Raw genomic sequence first — 18,573 nt, 5'->3', positions numbered from 1 at the left:
CTTTCGTTTGTTTCCGTGAATTTTTAAAATTCTTCCTTAATTTCCTGGTTAACCCATTCATTCCTTAGTAGGATGTTCTTTAGCCTTCATGTATTTGAGTGTTTTCCAAATTTCCTCTTGTGATTGAGTTTGTTTCAAAGCACTCTGGTCTGAAAGTATGCAGGGAATGATCCCAATCTTTTTGAACTGGCTGAGACTTGATTTGTGACCCGGTATGTGATCTCTTCTGGAGAATATGTATTCTGTTGCTTTAGGATAGAATGCTCTGAATGTATCTGCAAAGTCCATCTGGTACAGTGTGTCATTCAAAGCCCTTGCTTCCTTGTTGATCTTCTGCTTAGATTAGCTCTCCATTACAGTGAGTGTGATGTTAAAGTCCCTTACTATTATTGTATTCTTATGAATGTGATTCTTTCATTTTGTTATTGATTCACTTATATAATTGGCTGCTCCCATGTTGGGGGCATAAATATTTACAATTGTTATATCTTCTAGTTAGATAGGCCCTTTAATTATGATATAGTGTCTTTCCTCATCCTTTATTATAGTCTTTGGTTTAAAATATAATCTGATATAAGGATTGCTACTACAGTTTTCTTTTGATATCCAATAGCATGATAAGTGGTTTTACACCCCCTCATTTTCAATCTGGAGGTATCTTTGGGTCTAAAATGAGTCTCCTATAGACAACATATGGATGGGTCTTTTTTTTTTTAATCCAATCTGATACCCTCTTTTGATTAGAGAATTTAGTCCATTTACATTCAGAGTAATTATTGAAGATATGAATTTAGTGCCATTGTATTACTTGTAAAATCAGTATTTCTGTATATTGTCTCTGTTCCCTTTTGGTCTATGCTAGTTTTGGGCTCTCTCTTTGCTTTAAGGGTCCCCATTAATATTTCTTGGTGGGCTGGTTTACTGATCACACATTCTTTTAGTTTGTTTGTCCTGGAAGTTTATTTCTCCTCTTTTGAATGACATGTTTGCTGGATGAAATATTCTTGGCTGCATATTCTTCTCATTTAGCACCCTGAATATATCATGCCAGTACTTTCTGGCCTGCAAGATCTCTGTGGATAAGTCTTCTGCCAGTCTGGTGTTTCTACCCTTGTATGTTATGGTCCTCTTGTCCCAAGCTGCTTTCAGGATTTTGTCTTTGTCTCTGAGATTTGCAAGTTTCTATTATTGACTATTATAAGTCAAAGTGTTGACTTATATTTATTGATTTTGAAGGGGGTTTTCTGTGCCTCCTGGACTTCAATGTCTGTTTCCTTCCCCGGGCTAGGTAAGATTTCTACTATAATTTGCTCCAATACCTTCTGTTCCCCACCCCCCCCAACTTTCCTCTTCTTCTCCAATCCCAATTATTGTAATATTGTTTCTCTTTATGGTATCATTTATCTCTCAAATTCTCCCCTCATGATCCAGTAGTTTTTCTTTTTCTCAGCTTCTTTATTCTCCATGATTTTTCTTATATATCGCTAATTCTTTCTTTTGCCTTATTTATCCTAGCAGTTAGAGTCTCCATTTTTTTTTTTAATTTTATTTTTTATAAACATATATTTTTATCCCCAGGGGTACAGGTCTGCGAATCGCCAGGTTTACACACTTCACAGCACTCACCATAGCACATACCCTCCCCAATATCCATAACCCCACCCCCCTCTCCCAACCCCCCTCCCCCCATCAACCCTCAGTTTGTTTTGTGAGATTAAGAGTCACTTATGGTTTGTCTCCCTCCCAATCACATCTTGTTTCATTTATTCTTCTCCTACCCCCTTAACCCCCCATGTTGCATCTCCTCTCCCTCATATCAGGGAGATCATATGATAGTTGTCTTTCTCCGATTGACTTATTTTGCTAAGCATGATACCCTCTAGTTCCATCCACGTCGTCGCAAATGGCAAGATTTCATTTCTTTTGATGGCTGCATAGTATTCCATTGTGTATATATACCACCTCTTCTTTATCCATTCGTCTGTTGATGGACATCTAGGTTCTTTCCATAGTTTGGCTATTGTAGACATTGCTGCTATAAACATTCGGGTGCACGTGCCCCTTTGGATCACTACGTTTGTATCTTTAGGGTAAATACCGAGCAGTGCAATTGCTGGGTCATAGGGTAGTTCTATTTTCAACATTTTGAGGAACCTCCATGCTGTTTTCCAGAGTGGTTGCACCAGCTTGCATTCCCACCAACAGTGTAGGAGGGTTCCCCTTTCTCCGCATCCTCGCCAGCATCTGTCATTTCCTGACTTGTTCATTTTAGCCATTCTGACTGGTGTGAGGTGGTATCTCATGGTGGTTTTGATTTGTATTTCCCTGATGCCAAGTGATATGGAGCACTTTTTCATGTGTCTGTTGGCCATCTGGATGTCTTCTTTGCAGAAATGTCTGTTCATGTCCTCTGCCCATTTCTTGATTGGATTATTTGTTCTTTGGGTGTTGAGTTTGCTAAGTTCTTTATAGATTTTGGACACTAGCCCTTTATCTGATATGTCATTTGTAAATATCTTCTCCCATTCTGTCAGTTGTCTTTTGGTTTTGTTCACTGTTTCCTTTGCTGTGCAAAAGCTTTTGATCTTGATAAAATCCCAAAAGTTCATTTTTGCCCTTGCTTCCCTTGCCTTTGGTGATGTTCCTAGGAAGATGTTGCTGCGGCTGACGTCGAAGAGGTTGCTGCCTGTGTTCTCCTCGAGGATTTTGATGGATTCCTTTCTCACATTGAGATCCTTCATCCATTTTGAGTCTATTTTTGTGTGTGGTGTAAGGAAATGATCCAATTTCATTTTTCTGCATGTGGCTGTCCAATTTTCCCAACACCATTTGTTGAAGAGGCTGTCTTTTTTCCATTGGACATTCTTTCCTGCTTTGTCGAAGATGAGTTGACCATAGAGTTGAGGGTCTATTTCTGGGCTCTCTATTCTGTTCCATTGATCTATGTGTCTGTTTTTGTGCCAGTACCATGCTGTCTTGATGATGACAGCTTTGTAGTAGAGCTTGAAGTCCGGAATTGTGATGCCACCAACTTTGGCTTTCTTTTTCAATATTGCTTTGGCTATTCGAGGTCTTTTCTGGTTCCATATAAATTTTAGGATTATTTGTTCCATTTCTTTGAAAAAAATGGATGGTACTTTGATAGGAATTGCATTAAATGTGTAGATTGCTTTAGGTAGCGTAGACATTTTCACAATATTTATTCTTCCAATCCAGGAGCATGGAACATTTTTCCATTTCTTTGTGTCTTCCTCAATTTCTTTCATGAGTACTTTATAGTTTTCTGTGTATAGATTCTTAGTCTCTTTGGTTAGGTTTATTCCTAGGTATCTTATAGTTTTGGGTGCAGTTGTAAATGGGATGGACTCCTTAATTTCTCTTTCTTTTGTCTTGTTGGTGGTGTAGAGAAATTAGAGCCTCCATTTTTTATTGCACCTCATTAATAGCCTTTTTGATTTTTACTTCATTAGATTTTAGTTCTTCTATTTTTCCAGAAAGGGATCCTCTATTGTTCTCTATGCTTTTTTTCAAGCCCAGCTAGTATCTTTGTAATCATTATCCTTAACTCTACTTCTGACATCTTATTTATATCAATACTGATTAAGTCCCTGGCAGTCAGTACTGCATCTTGTTCTTTTTTTCTCTTTTTTGAGGTGAATTTTTCTGTCTTGTCATTCTTGCAGAAAGTGGCAGCTTTTCTATTTGTAGAGTTTCAGCTAATCTTTTTTCAGATCTCTGGTTAAGTTTGCAGGTTTGCATAGCTATCTTGCTGAATTCCTGGGACCAGACAAACTAAGATCTCCTACTAGTCTGCCATTTTGGACTATCTCCCCCACGTATTTTTAAATTTCCTATTTAATTTCTTCTTTGACTCAGGAGTTGTTTAGTAGCATATTGTTTAGCCTCCACATGTTTGTGCTTTTTCTGTTTTTTTTTTTTTTCTTATAATTGATGTGTAGCTTCATTCATATCAGTTGTAGTAAAAAAAAAAAAAAGATGCTTGGTATAATTGTAATCTTCTTAAATTTATTTAGGCTTCTTTTGTGGCCTAACACATGATGTGTCCTGGAGAATGTTCCTTGTGCACTTGAAAAGAAGGCATATTCTGTTGTTTTGGAATGGCATTTTCTGTATATGTCAAGTTCATCTGGTCTAATGTGTTGTTCAAAGACACAGTTTCCTTATTCATTTTCTGCCTGGATGATCTATTCACTGATGTGAGTGGGGTGTTATAGTCCCCTACTACTTATCATATGGCTGTCAGTTTTCCCTTTGTGTCTATTAATATTTGCTTTTTTTAGCTGCTCCTATAGATAACTATAATTATTATATTCTCTTGTTTATTGATCTCTTTATCATTATGTAGTGCCCTCTTTGTCACTTGCTACAATCTTTGATTTCAAGTCCATTTTGTCTGATACAGTATTGTCCCTGGCTTTTTTTTTTTTTCACTTCCATTTGTATGGCATATCGTTTTCCATCCCTTCACTTTCAGTCTATATGTGCCTTTGAGCCTGAATTGAGTCTCTTGCAGGCAGCATATAAATGAGTCCTATTTGTTTTATCCATTTTGTCACCTTATGTCTTTCTTCAAGCATTTAGACATACACAAAGTAATTATTGATAGGTATTTACTTATTGCCATTTTGTTAATTGTTTTCTGGTTGTTCTTATAGTTTTTCTCTATTCCTTTCATCTTCTCTTACTGTTTGTCTTGTGATTTGTGATTTTCTTTAGTGTTTTGCTTGTCTTTATTTCTCTTTATTTTTTTGTGTATCTGTTATAAGTTTTTTGGTTTATGGTTATTATGAAGTTTTATATAACATCCAAAGTATATTGCAGACTATATGAAATTGATCGTCTCTTAAGTCTGAACTTATTTTAAAATACTTCATTTTTTCTTCTACCTCCACAATTTATGCATATTTTACTATATTTTACATCTTTATATTTTGTAAATCCCCTTAACTAATTTTTTTGAATTGAGTTTACTACTTTTGTCTTTTAACCTTCATACAAGTTTACAAGTGATTGCTCCCATGATCTTTATGTTTGGTTTAACTTAGAACAGTTTTCATTTCATATATACATATACATACATATATATGTATATATATATATGTGTGTGTGTGTGTGTGTGTGTATAATTTTTTTTTTACTTCTAATTATGGCCTTTTGTTTTCCACTTTAAAAAGTCTCTTTAATATTTCTTTTTAATTTTTTTTTATTTTTTTCAGCATAACAGTATTATTTAATATTTCTTATAAGGCCAGTTTGGTGGTGGTGATATCTTTTAATTTTTGTTTAGGAAGTTCTTTGTCTTATCCTGAATTCTGAATAACTTTGCTGGATGGAGTATTCTTGGTTGTGTGTTTTTTCCTTTCCTTGAATATATCTTGGTATTACCTTCTGAGCTGCAATATTCCTGCTGAAAAATTATTGTCATTATTATGTGTTTTGTGTGGATGTCTTATTGGAACTCCCTGTGCTTCCTGAATCTGAATGTCTGTTTCCTTTCCTAGGTTAGGGAAGTTTTCAGTTATTATTTATTCAGATAAACTTATCTGCCTCTTACTCTCTCCTCCCTCTGGAACCTCTGTAATGTGAATGTTTCTTCCCTTGATGTTGTCCAAGAGATCCTTTAACCCATACTTATTTCTTTTTTTCTTTTTATAGTTCAGCTTGGGTGCTTTCCATCACTTTGTCCTCCAGATTGTTGATCCATTCTTCTGTATCCTCTAATCTACCTTCATTTCCCTGTAGTGTATCTTTTATTTCAATTATTGTATTTTTTTCTAGTTTTCTAGTTTTTCTCGCCCTACTTTTTTTTTTTTTTTGTATTCTTCAACCCTGATTGGTTCTTCTTTTATATTTTTTATTTCTTTGTTGAAGGTCTCATTGAGTTTATCCACTCTTCTCTCTAGTCTGGTAAGCATCTTTATGATCATTACTTTAAAATCTTTATCAGGTAGGTTGGATATCTCTGTTTTTAGTTCTGTCTGTCTCTCTGTCTGTCTCTCTCTCTCTTTGAGGTTTTTGTCTTGTTCTGTCATTTGGAGCATATTCCTCTGTCTTCTCATTTTACTTGGCTTTCTGTGTTTTTATGAATTAGGCAGAATAGCTACTCTCCTAAGCTTAAAGGAATGTGTATGGTTGTCCCTCATGTAGACTGCGTGTGCCTTGTTACTTTGGTTGCCTGGCTGGAGCTGTGCCTGGCATAGGATGAGATTCCCAAGGCATTCTTTGCTAGAGCCACCCTGGTGGGATGGCCTGAGCTGGACTAAGCATATAACAGGATGTTCTTAAGTCTCTCCTGGTGTCCTGGAAGGACAGCTGAAACTGAAGTGCATATAAGTCAGGCGTCCTTGGGTACTCTACACAGGGTAGAGTAGAACCAGGTGGCTCGTTCCAAGGGAAGCTCAAGACATAGGTTCCTAGGCTCTCTATGTAGGATGATTGGAGCTGAGGTGTGTATAGCCCAAGGGGTTCCCAGGGCACTCTACTCAGGACATACCCTGGTGAGTGGTGCGGTGCCAAAGTAGTGTGGGCCAGGAGTGTTCTGAGGTGCTTTGCTCCTGTGTCACCTTAGTGAGATGGCTGGGATTGTAGTGAGTGCTGACCTGGATTGTCCCAGTAGTGCCATGCTGGGCCCACCTTGGGTGGAAGTGGGCTAGGGGTCTAGACTCACCGACGTGGTAGACTGGCTAGGGCATCAAGGTGGAAAAGGAACAAACTGTGGCACCTAGCAGCCCCTCCAACCTAGAGTTTTCTAGCAGCCCCCCACACTATTTGTCAGAGTTTTAGGGCTGGCTCTTTTATATTCTAGTTGATCTTTTAAAGTGAGGGGGTTTGTTTTGTTTTGTTTTGTTTTGTTTTTCTGGATGTCTGGGGCTAGATGGGCTAAGGGCCTGGGGCTTGCTGAGGCAGTAGGCTGGCTATGGCATGCAGACCATGTTCCTGTTGGTAACTATGAAAGTAGAGGGAGAACACAAACCATGGTACTCATTAGCCCCTCTCACCTGGAGAGAGTTCAAGGGGCTCATGTGCTATTTGGGAGGGTTCTGGGGATGGCTCCTTTATATTCTAGTTGCCTTTTTAGACTGTAGCTTGTTTTTCTTTACCCCAGGACATATGAATCTTCTTGTGGTCATTAAGTACTACTGTTGCTCCCCACTGCATTTTGCAATGGCAGGGCTGGGTATTCCTTTTCTTACTGTGTCTCCCATCTATCTTTTATAGTACAGAAGCTATTCAGTCAGCCCTCAAGAGGAATAAATAGGTGTAAATTTGATGTGTCTGTGAAGGAGGTGATTTGAGGGTCTTCCTGTGTCACCATCTTGGAGCAGACCTTCCAAGTTTTCTTCCTCCCACCCACCACCAAAGTGCCACACCAAGACAGTCACTAATGCAGGAGATTGATTTGATTTGTGCTCAGGCCCCTATTAAAAGGCTATCTCATGTCAATGATAATACTTTAAGCCACACTGTGGTTTTTTTCCCTCCATCTTACTTTGACCCAAGAGCAGCTTTGATTGCAAAGAAGTAGAAGGTAATCTGCCAATGATGCGTGTCATTTTATACTTTTGCAGAATGAATCTTTTCTCCAGAACTGTGAGTTGAAATTTTCCCATTTCTGCCCCATCTGCCTCTAGCCTTTCATGTGTATTCTGCAGCAGTGGTCAAAGAAATGTCTTTTCCTCTGCTCTTTCTAGGTAATATACAACTTTCCCTTCTCAGAGTATAGCAGTATAACATTCAACTCATAACCTGGATCATTTTATTCTCTGAAAAGTGTAAATTATTCACTTCCTTCTCCCCAAATTTCTTAATATTTTAAAATTATCCCAAGAAATGGAACTCTGACTTTAAACAACTGCAAAGCTAAACACTGAGGCAATAGGAATATTTACTATTGTGACTCAAGTTTAATATCAAGTTCTGGGTAATAACAAACAAAAACCTTTCTTTAATTCACTTATTTCTCATTTAGCACTGCCTTTTATGATTGAGCATCTTCTTCCCCATTGTGCTCTCTCATGATCCAAAATCTTAAATGCCATTTTTTTAAAAAAGTTTAAAGTTTTTTATACATACCAACTTGTGCCACTTTGAAGTAAGTATTTAATTCTAGGAGTCATTAAATGACGGAATTACTTTATTTTGTGGAATAACTCTCCTGAATAGTCATTCATTAAAAAAATATCCACTAAGCAAATACCATATTCTAGCCATGTTTCTGGGTGTTTAGGACTCATCAGTAAATTAAACAATGAGACCTACTCTCACAGAGTTTGCATTGTAGAAAATAAAAATATACAGTAATGCCTGTCGTTTGTTAGAAGGTAATCACTGCTATGAAAATGTGTATGATTATGAGGGTAAGGAAGCTCACCAACACTGCAGAGTCTGCATATAACCTTCATTTTTAATTTTAACTTTTTATTTATTATATGATGTGGGGAACTGATTCCTGTAAGACTTTGTTACTTACACCTGTTCACACACATTAGAAAAAAAAAAAAGAGTGACTTAACCCAAGTTCTTGTTTCTAATAGGATGTTCCTTTCATTAAATAATTCTGTTCCATTACTATGATTAAAGCTCTGAAGTATATCAGATTAAAAGCCTTGCACACTCCAAGTGAAAATCCAAGAAGCATTCACTGGGCAAAAAATATGGTGTTAAAATATTTTTTTTTAGTGATAAGGTAGGTTAAGTTTATAAAGCTTTAAAAAAATTTCTTTATAGAGAACTGCCATGTCAGGTTGTCTGCGAAATTGGTTTCATTCTGCTTCCTTCTATGTTGTATTTTCTAGAGCGGGAACTCTGAGGTGTGAAATGCTGAGAAAATGACATTTTGTGGGTTTTGTCACTAAATGATAGATTCATTTGAACTTGCACTGACTGTTGTTTCCTTCTTTTAGTTTAGCTACTTGGAGAAGCTTCTGCTGGTTCATGGAGCTTGGAATCATTTTCGAGTGACAAAGTGTATATTGTATTGTTTCTACAAAAATGTAGTGTTATACGTTATTGAGGTAAGAAAAGAGATACACTTTCTTTCATGGAAAAGTTATGTCTTTCTTTGACACCAGGCTTGGTACTTTAGGGTTTTGGTGTTTTTTCCCCCATATTTGTATCACTTAAATTACCATTACATAATTCTGTATTAGGTTTTCACTTAGAGTTGTTCAGTAAATTTGAATCTTCTAACCATCATCCTGACTTAAAAAATACCCATATAAACGCTTATTTTAGCTATGGAAACATATTTTTAAATATTTTATTATGAAATAATTATAGATTCATAGGATATAAAAAATATATTTAGGAGGTCCTGCAAAACATTCACCCAATTTTCCCCAAAGAACACGTTGAATAACTCCTGGACAGTATCAAATATCAAATAGTGGGATATAATCAACAGAGCTTATTCATATTTCACCAGCTTTACACATACTTGTATATGTACTTCTGTATACTTTTATCCACTTGTAGATTGATGCAAACACCAAAGAAATCAAGGCAGAGGACTATTCCCTCCCCACCCCTCCCCCAATGATATAAACCAGTTCCCACACCACAAGGATCCCCTTCATGCTACCCCTTTATATTCACATCCATCCCTAACCCCTGACAGTGACTAATCTGTTTTGTATCCTTATAATTTTGTTCTTTCAAGAATGTTATAAAGATGTAATCATGTAGTATATAACCTTTTGAGACTGGGTTTTTTCAGTCAGTATAATTCCCTTTAGACTGATACAAGTTGGTCCCTGTATCATTTGTTCCCTTACCATAACATTTATCATCCACCTGTTGAAGAGCATTTGTGCACAGGTTTTGTACAAACACAAGTTTTCACTTATTCAGGACAAATGTCCAGAGTACGATTTCTGGATCATATGGTAAGTGCATGTTTAGTTTTAAAAGAAACTATCAACTGTTTTCCAGACTGACTTTACCATTTTCAGTTCCCGCCAGCAAAGCATCTGTTTGTTATCTTATTTCTCTGGATCTTTACCAGCACTTGATTTTATAACTATTTTTTTTTTTAGCCATACTGATAGATGGGTAGTGATACGTCACTGTGGTTTTAAATTACATATCCATAGGGGCTAATGATGTTGAACATCTTCTCATGTACTTATTTGTTATCTTCCTATCTTCTTCAGTGAAATGTGTCTTCATATTTTTTGTCCAGTTTCTAATTGAACTGCTTTTTTGCTCTTAAGTTTTGAGAGTTCACATATTTTAGATATTAGTCCTCTGGCAGATAAGTAGTTTGCAAATATTTTTTTTTCAGTCTGTATCATGTTGTTTTGTCATCTTAATAGAGTCTTTCAGAGTACAAAAGTTTTTAATTTTGATATGGTCCAATTTATATATTTTCCTTTTATAGATTATGCTTTTGGTTCTATGTCAAAAAACTTTGCCTAGCTCTAGATTCCAAACTCTATAGTTTTCTAAAAGTGTTTTACACTTAATGTCATGTTTCATTTTCAGTTGATTTTTGTGTATAGTGGAGGGTTTAGATTGTCTAGTTGTTTTGCCCATAGAGATCCAATTATTTCAGTACTATTTGATGAAAATACTATCCTTCCATTAAATTGATTTTCCACCTTTGTCAAAAATCAGCTGGGCAAATAATGAAGAAATAGAAAATGTGAACACACTATAGTAAGGAGATGAGGTCAGTAATCGAACACCTCCCTGGAAAATTTTACCCATCATTCAAAGAAGAATTAACAGCAGTCTTCCTCAAACTCTTCCAAAAAGTTAAAGAGAAAGTAACACTTACAAACTCGTGTCAAAGAGGGATATCCTCTAAATCCATCCAGGTTGTTGCAAATGATGGGATCTCATACTTTTTTATGGTTGAGTAACATCTCATTGGATATGTATATGTATCACATCTTCTTTATCCATTCATCTAATGATGAACACTTGGGTTGCTTCCACCTTTTTTCTGTTGTGAATAATCCTGCAATAAATATAAAGGGGCATAGATCTTTTTGAATTAGGAGTTCTCCTTTCTTTGGCTGGGCCAGTTACAATTGTTAGTAGCTGCAGATGCTACAATTTGCTGAAGCAATAGACAAAATCATTCTGAACCTTTATAACTCAATATCATGCTTTACTGAAGCAATGCATTATTGGACAATGAGATCTAAATATTTCATTAAAATTATTTCTTGATAGAGAAAGAACAGTAACAAAGAATAAAATAAAAATTCTAAAATAAATGGACTGGCTTTCTATTAGGCTCACTCAAGCTTGATTTTACTTATATTTTGGTAAAATCCCATTTAATGACAAAAAAAGAATGATAAAGTACAGTATCTTAAGTACTACAATGAATGGAAACATTTAGGTCAATATTGATATAAAACTTCTTGAACTTTCTTCTCTTTCAGCTTTGGTTTGCCTTTGTTAATGGATTTTCTGGGCAGATTATATTTGAACATTGGTGCATAAGTTTGTACAATGTGGTAAGAATTCCCCATCTCTATCTGAGAGAATGCTGTTTATGTCTGAGAAGTGTATCTAAGTCAATCATCTGCACATAGCAGGCAGCACAACTCATCTTTAGAGCTTTGTTGCTGCAACACATCTTGCAAAATCCCATACTCGGCACACATGGTTTCAATCATAAGAGATCATTCTGTAGCAACTATATTAAATTTCTGTGCAATGCATTTTGATAATACAGCCAAAACCTGTACAATGTTTTTAGGATTTTAAGCCAAGTAGTTATTATTGAACACTACCTCCATCTATATATATATAATGCATTTAATTAATATTTATTTGTACCTTTATATGTGGGTGTGTGTTTATAGTATAATTCCCTGGCCTTTTAAACCTCCTGGTAGAAAATTTGTCCTTTGGTAAATATCTCACCCTGTGTTTGTAGGAAATGATGAATTTTGATATGAAGTCCTATAATAAACAATTTTCTGAAACTAACAATCCCATACCATTACTTAACTCATTTAAAATTTAAAAACTAGAAATAAACAGTATGGTTAAATGGTCTTTTAATTCACCTTTGAATTTTTGTTTTATTTTTCTTGTTTATTATTCCACTTTAGAGGTTAGGGATACCTAGCATAAAAATTAGGTTCCCAGGGAGTATATCAGAACCTTTCTTTGCTGCTGTATGTATGCATTATCATAGCATATTACGATCTGATACTCTGTGCCTTAATCCCTAAAATTCTGTCTTCTAGGGGCTTAAATTCTGAAACAGCATAGACAAAAGTCATTGAGTGTCCAATAATATAGAAATGTCTAGTGCTATGAATAGTTAGTTGTGTACATGTCAATTCTAGACATATTTGGCTAGAGCACTACATCAGTGGACTTAAGGTCATACACATATTTGTCTCTACCAGGCTTTTGGTCGCAGGTGACAATACTCATTTTTTTAAAAGTTTCATTACAAACTGGGATGGCAGAGTCTTTGTGTGAGAAAATTCACTATGAATGCATAGGCTACAGAGATTGGTCAATGGAATTTTTTTAAAAATAAGCAGTAAATGAGGGCTATAGTGGGAAACAAAATTATGGATATTTTAGGATAATATATGACTTATTAATATCCATTGACTTATTAAATATTATCTTATTACATATAAATTTTATGGATGGGAAAAAGATGAAGTCTAGGACATTTCAAATAGTTACTGGCAATAAGAGAGCCAGATTGCTTATTTAATAACTAAATTTAAATAGGTAGTCATACTGTTTCTGGAAGTCATATATCATTTCTGCTTCTGGCCATACATGACTAAACTGCTATAAGGAATTACCTTCCTATGAGAAATAACCTAAGTGTCAGCCAAAATATATAAAACAATTATTTTCAAGCATTAAACAATAGGCTTCTCATGGCTGTTATTCTTGAGAGAAGGACTATTTCCAAGCCACGGTGCAGGAAGATGGACCCCCCCCCCAAAAAAAACCCAGGTGTCTTAATGATTGAAGACACAGAGGTTGGAGCTCAGTGAGCCCAGGTAGCTAGAATGTCAAAAAGGGAATGTACTGAGATAGACAGAAAGAATGACTCTGAAGATCTGTAGAGAGCCCTCTTGATTCTTTGGTTGTGGTTTGTGTATCAATGAGAAAAATCTACCCAAAGCTAGAGAAAGAACTACCAGAAAGCAGTAGGATGAATTCTTAGAGTTAAATCAGGGCTAGAAATAACTTGTTACACATGATATTGGGAAAACTAAAGTTACATTTTTAAAAATAAAGATAAATTAGACCTATAATAAACACAATTCTAGGCCCATAAAATACAACTTAAAAACAACCTTAAAAAAAAATCAAACTAATTGCAAGTTACTTACCTACAAATTGGAACACAGGCAAACAATATTTAGAGATGAGATGTCCTTCAACAGATGAATGGATAAAGAAGATGTGGTTCGTATGTACAATGGAATATTATTCAGCCATCAGAAAGGATGAATACCCACCATTTGCATGGACATGGATAGAGCTGGAGGCGATTATGCTAAGTGAAATAAGTCAAGCAGAGAAAGACAATTATCATATGGCTTCACTCATAGGTGGAATATAAGAAACAGTATAGAGGATCATAGGGGAAGAGAGGGCAAACTGAATGGGAAGAAATCAGAGGGGAGACAAACCATGAAAGACTCTGGAGTCCAAGAAACAGACTGAGGGTTACAGAGGGGAAAGGGATGGGGGAATGGGGTAACTTAGTGATGGATATTAAGGAGGGCATGTGTGGTGATAAGCACTGTGTGTTATATACAACTAATGAATCATTGAACCGCATATCAAAAACTAATGATGTACTATATGTTGGCTAACTGAACATAATAAAAAAATTCAAAAAATTAAAAATAAATAAACCTTAAAAAAAAAAAGAGAGACTAAGGGGGCTCCAAAGCCACAGAAAACAATATATACAAATGAACTAAAAATAAGGAATTGAAAAAAAAATTTAAGTACTCAACACAAAATTTGAAGTAGTGCATCCAATAAAAGATAATGATCATGCAAAGAAATAGGAGAATAAGATCCATAATGTCAAAAATAAGTCAATGAGAACAGATGCAAAAATTAAAAGTTGTTAGAATTAATAGATAAGAACTTAAAACAGGTATTTTAAATCCTATAAACATGTGCCAGAATATAAAGGAAGAAATGAACACAATGAGGAGAAAAACAGAAGATAATAGAAATGAACCAAATAGAACCTTATGATAAAATATACAAATAGAAAATGGACATTTTGCTGGATAGGATTAAGAGCAAATTAGAAACTTCAGAAATAGGATCAATAAATATGAAGACATAGCAATTACAGAAGCACAGAGAGAAAAATCAGAAAAACACAAATGTTCTTCATAACCAAATTGCTGAAAATCAGTGACGAAGAGAATAATCTTTAAATCGACCAGATAAATATTACATATAGAAAATAAATGCATATAGAAAACCATGTATGGCAGAAAACAATGGAATATCTTTAAAGATCTGAAAGAAAAAAGAAATCCACTAACCTAAAATTCTATATGCAACAAAAATGTCTTCTGAAAATAAACCAAATAAATAGAAGATTTATCACCAGAAGACCTATAATAAATATTAAGGGAAGCTCTTCAAACAAAAGAAAAAGTATACTAGGATGAAATTTGGGTCTGTCCAAAGAAAGAAAGAGGAACAAAAATGTTAATTATGTGGGCATTAATAAAAGACTTACCCTTTTCCCCTCATTTTCAGTTATGATGACAGATAACTGTTTAAAGCAAAATTAATAATGTATTCTGGGATTTGTCATTAATTTAGAATAAAAATATATGATAACTATAGCACAAAGAATAGGAGGAAGAATTTGGGAGTGTACTGTTATTTGAATTTTGTGATACACTGTGTACGTATACTGTAAACCTTAACAACTAAAACCACCAAAAATTATGGCTAATGAACCAATAATGATGATAAAATCTTAATGTTCAATTACTTCAAAAGATGTCAGTAAATAAGGTAAAGAGGAAGACTAAATTCAACAACAACAACAACAAAAGGTGATTTAAATCTAACCATATTTATAATTACACTGAAATGCAAGTGGTCTAAATATTCCAATTAAAATGCAGATATTGTCAGATTGGATTAACAAAATCAAAACCTACTTTGGGACACCTGGGTGGCTCAGTTGTTAAGCGTCTGCCTTTGGCTCAGGTCATGATCCCAGGGTCCATTAGGCCCCCTGCTCAGTGGAAAATCTGCTTCTCCCTCTCCCACTCCTTTTGCTTGTATTCCCTTTCTCGCTGTGAGTCTCTTTGTCAAATAAATAAATAAAATTTTTAAAAAGCCTACTTCAAATATAAAGACACAGATAAGTAAAAAGAAAAAGGATGAGAAAAAGTTTATGATGTAAACAATAATTTTTTAAAAAGCCAAAGGGGCTATATTAACAACAGAATAAAAGCCTTCAGAAATGGCTGGTGATGAAGATGAATATTTCTTAACTATAGTGTTAACTTATTAATAACACATTAGAATCCTAATATGTGAGAATAACATAGCTCATTAGAAAGTAATTAAAAATGAAGCAGATATTGATATAATTAAATGGCAAGTTAAGTAAATTAACTCTAACATTCAGAGACTTAACTTCTCCTTAATGGATAGGGTCTGGGTGCCCTAGCCAGCCTATCACCTCCATGAGCCCTGGGACCCCAGTCTATACCAGCACCAGCCATTGGTTTCTGATGAACACTAAGAAAGTGCTTCTGTGAAAAACCTATAGCTAACATCATACCTAATGGCAAAGCCTGTTCCCTTAAGATGAAGAACAAGAGAAGAATGTATGTTCTTACCACTTCTATTCAACACCATCCGTAGGTCCTAGCCAGTGTAATAAGACCAAAAAAAAGGATTGACAATAATGCTTGCTTTAGTTGCTGCTAACCTTCTGTATAAAACTCTAGAAAAAATTCTAGAAAATCTACATAGGTCATATGTTGTGTTAGATTGTTATAATAAAGGTCCCCCCATTTATTCATGCCTTTCTGTATCTACCCCTTTTGGTGTACCCACTTACACTGACTCTGGGTTTGGCCCTGTGACTGGTTTAGCCAATGAGACAACAGCAGACACAAGAAGCTCAGAGATGTGAAAAATGCTTGCTCATTGAAGCTTGTACCGTCTTGTTGTTTTTTGTGAAGAATCCCTGGTTAAACTGCCATAGAAACAGAAACAAAATGGAGCAGAAATATGTCACTTCTATCTTCCTGCTATTTTCCTCTCTTCTCCTTTTGTAACTTCTTCCTTACCTTACCATTTTTTTCTCTTATTATTATACCTACTACTATAAGGTTCCCTCCTTGACAAGGTCCAGAACTTTTTAAAGGATCATGTATTTTTAATTTAATATGGTTGCTAGCATAATGATTGTTAATAAAATATTTGAAGAGTAGATGAATAAGAAACATCCCTTTGGTTCTGATAATAATTATCAAGATAAAGAATTTTTGTGTATTTTTTTAATCTAACATTCACAGCACTATTTAGTAACTATTATGTGCCAAGATCTGGCAAGTGAACTAGCTTATAAAACAACTGGTTCTTATGAGGGATACAGATGTCATTATTGGTAGATATATTGGTCAATATTATGCCTTTATTTAAATACCTAGGTATTCAATTTATTTTTATGCTCATTAAACAAGAATAATTTTATTAATTTTATGCTCATAAAGCAACATTTATAGTTTCAAATCAATCAGAAAAATTAAGTCATGATTATTAAATGTATTGGAATCCATATGCTTCATTAATATCTTCTTTGCAAATAATTTTTATTTTTAAATAGCTTAAGACTTACCAGAAGATACAAAAGCAGTTCTGTGTCTCTTTCAACCAGTTTCCCCCATAATGATAGCTTAATAATTGTAATACATTATGAAAGTCAGGAAATTGACATTGCTACAATATTAACTCAGTTACAGACTAAAAGTTCTTTTTAACAAATCCTTGTTTTCTTTGTAGCTTTTCACTTCATTACCACCTTTTTCTCTGGGGATCTTTGAACAGTCTTGCAGTCAGAAAAGCCTGCTTGCATATCCACAGCTCTACAGGATTTCTCAGGCAGGGAATACTTTCAACACAAAGGTAAACAGAAGATTTATTGCAGGCCTTTCATCTCAACTTAACACCAAAGTTACCTTTGGTCTTTTCCTTTTTTGATGCTTAAAAAAATAATTTACAAAGCAAGGGATGCAGCCCTGTGCAATCATTTACCTTGTAGTTTAGTTTAACCAGGGAATTGAGGTTTAAATAATAGTATGTGGGAAGACAAGCCTTAAGAAAAAGAAACAAGGCACCTCATACAGTCCCACAAATTGTGTGCTGAGCAGCTTCAGGAGGCATGCTGTGTGCAGTGGGTCAGTCCTGGCAAATACTTTTGTCTTTTTAGATGATACAAGTGATTCCTTTGGTATGATTTCTTCCTGGGATCATGAGTTGAGATTTAACAGGGGAATTAAAGGGATTTTACAGGCCATAAGAGTAAACCTAATTGCATCTCAATCATTATTAGTGAAGCTTTAAAAAATACATCTGCAAGTATCTTCTCAAAGTAGTGTTTTTGTTTTCTTTGGGTAAGTACCCAGTAGTGCCATACTAGAGCATATGATAATTATATTTTTAACTTTTTGAGGAACTTCCATACTGTTTTCAACAGTGGGTGCAGCAATTTACATTCCTACCAATAGTACACAAGGGTTTCTTTCCCTCTACATTCTCCCAACATTTGCTATTTCTCGTATTTTTTTATTTTAACCATTTTGACAGGTATAAATTGATATCTCATTGTGGTTTTAATTTATATTTCCATGAGGATAGTGATGTTGAGCATCTTTTGATGTGTCAGTTAATCATCTGTTATGTCTTCTTTGAAAAAATGTCTATTCAGGTCCTCTGCCCATTTTAAATCACATTATTTGTTTTTTTGTTTTTGTTTTTGTTTTTGTTTTGGTGTTGTGTAAATTCTTTATATATTTTGCATATTAATTCCTATGCACTTGTATTTATTGCAGCATTGTCTGCAATAGCCAAAATATGGAAGCACCCCAAGTGTTCATCAATAGATGAATGGACAAAGATGTGATAGATCTATATTTCTACACACACACACACACACACACACACACACACACACACACACACTGGAATATTACTCAGCCAGAAAAAGAATGAAATCTTGTCATTTGCAAAAACATGGATGGACCTAGAGGATATAATGCTAAGTGAAATAAGTTAGAAAAAGACAAATACCATGTGATTTCACTCATATGTGGAATTTAAGAAACAATAAGTGAACAACAATGCAAAAAGAGCAAAGAAGTAGACTCTTATATACAGAGAACAAACTGGTGGTTACCAGATGAGAGTTAGGTAGGAGGATGGGTGAAATAAAGAGAATTAGGAGTACACTGATCGTGATGAGCACTGAGTTATGTTTAGAATTATTGCATTATTATATTGTACACCTGAGACTAATATAACACCGTATGTTAATTGTACTTCAGT

At 34.9% G+C, this 18,573-nt stretch overlaps 1 protein-coding gene across 1 annotated transcript in view; it reads left to right on the top strand.

Annotated features, from left to right (window-relative positions):
- LOC125096203 (phospholipid-transporting ATPase IB-like) overlaps positions 1-18,573 on the top strand; it is a 220,820-nt gene that overhangs the window by 135,109 nt on the left and 67,138 nt on the right. The window contains 3 exon segments of the mRNA XM_047722951.1: positions 8,925-9,035; positions 11,415-11,489; positions 17,032-17,154. Coding sequence (XP_047578907.1) covers positions 8,925-9,035; positions 11,415-11,489; positions 17,032-17,154 — 309 coding nt within the window.

Source organism: Lutra lutra, chromosome 3, assembly GCF_902655055.1.
Source record: "Lutra lutra chromosome 3, mLutLut1.2, whole genome shotgun sequence".
Taxonomy (NCBI): domain Eukaryota; kingdom Metazoa; phylum Chordata; class Mammalia; order Carnivora; family Mustelidae; genus Lutra; species Lutra lutra.
Note: the sequence above shows the minus strand (reverse complement) of the source record. Positions and strands in the feature narration are given on the sequence as shown.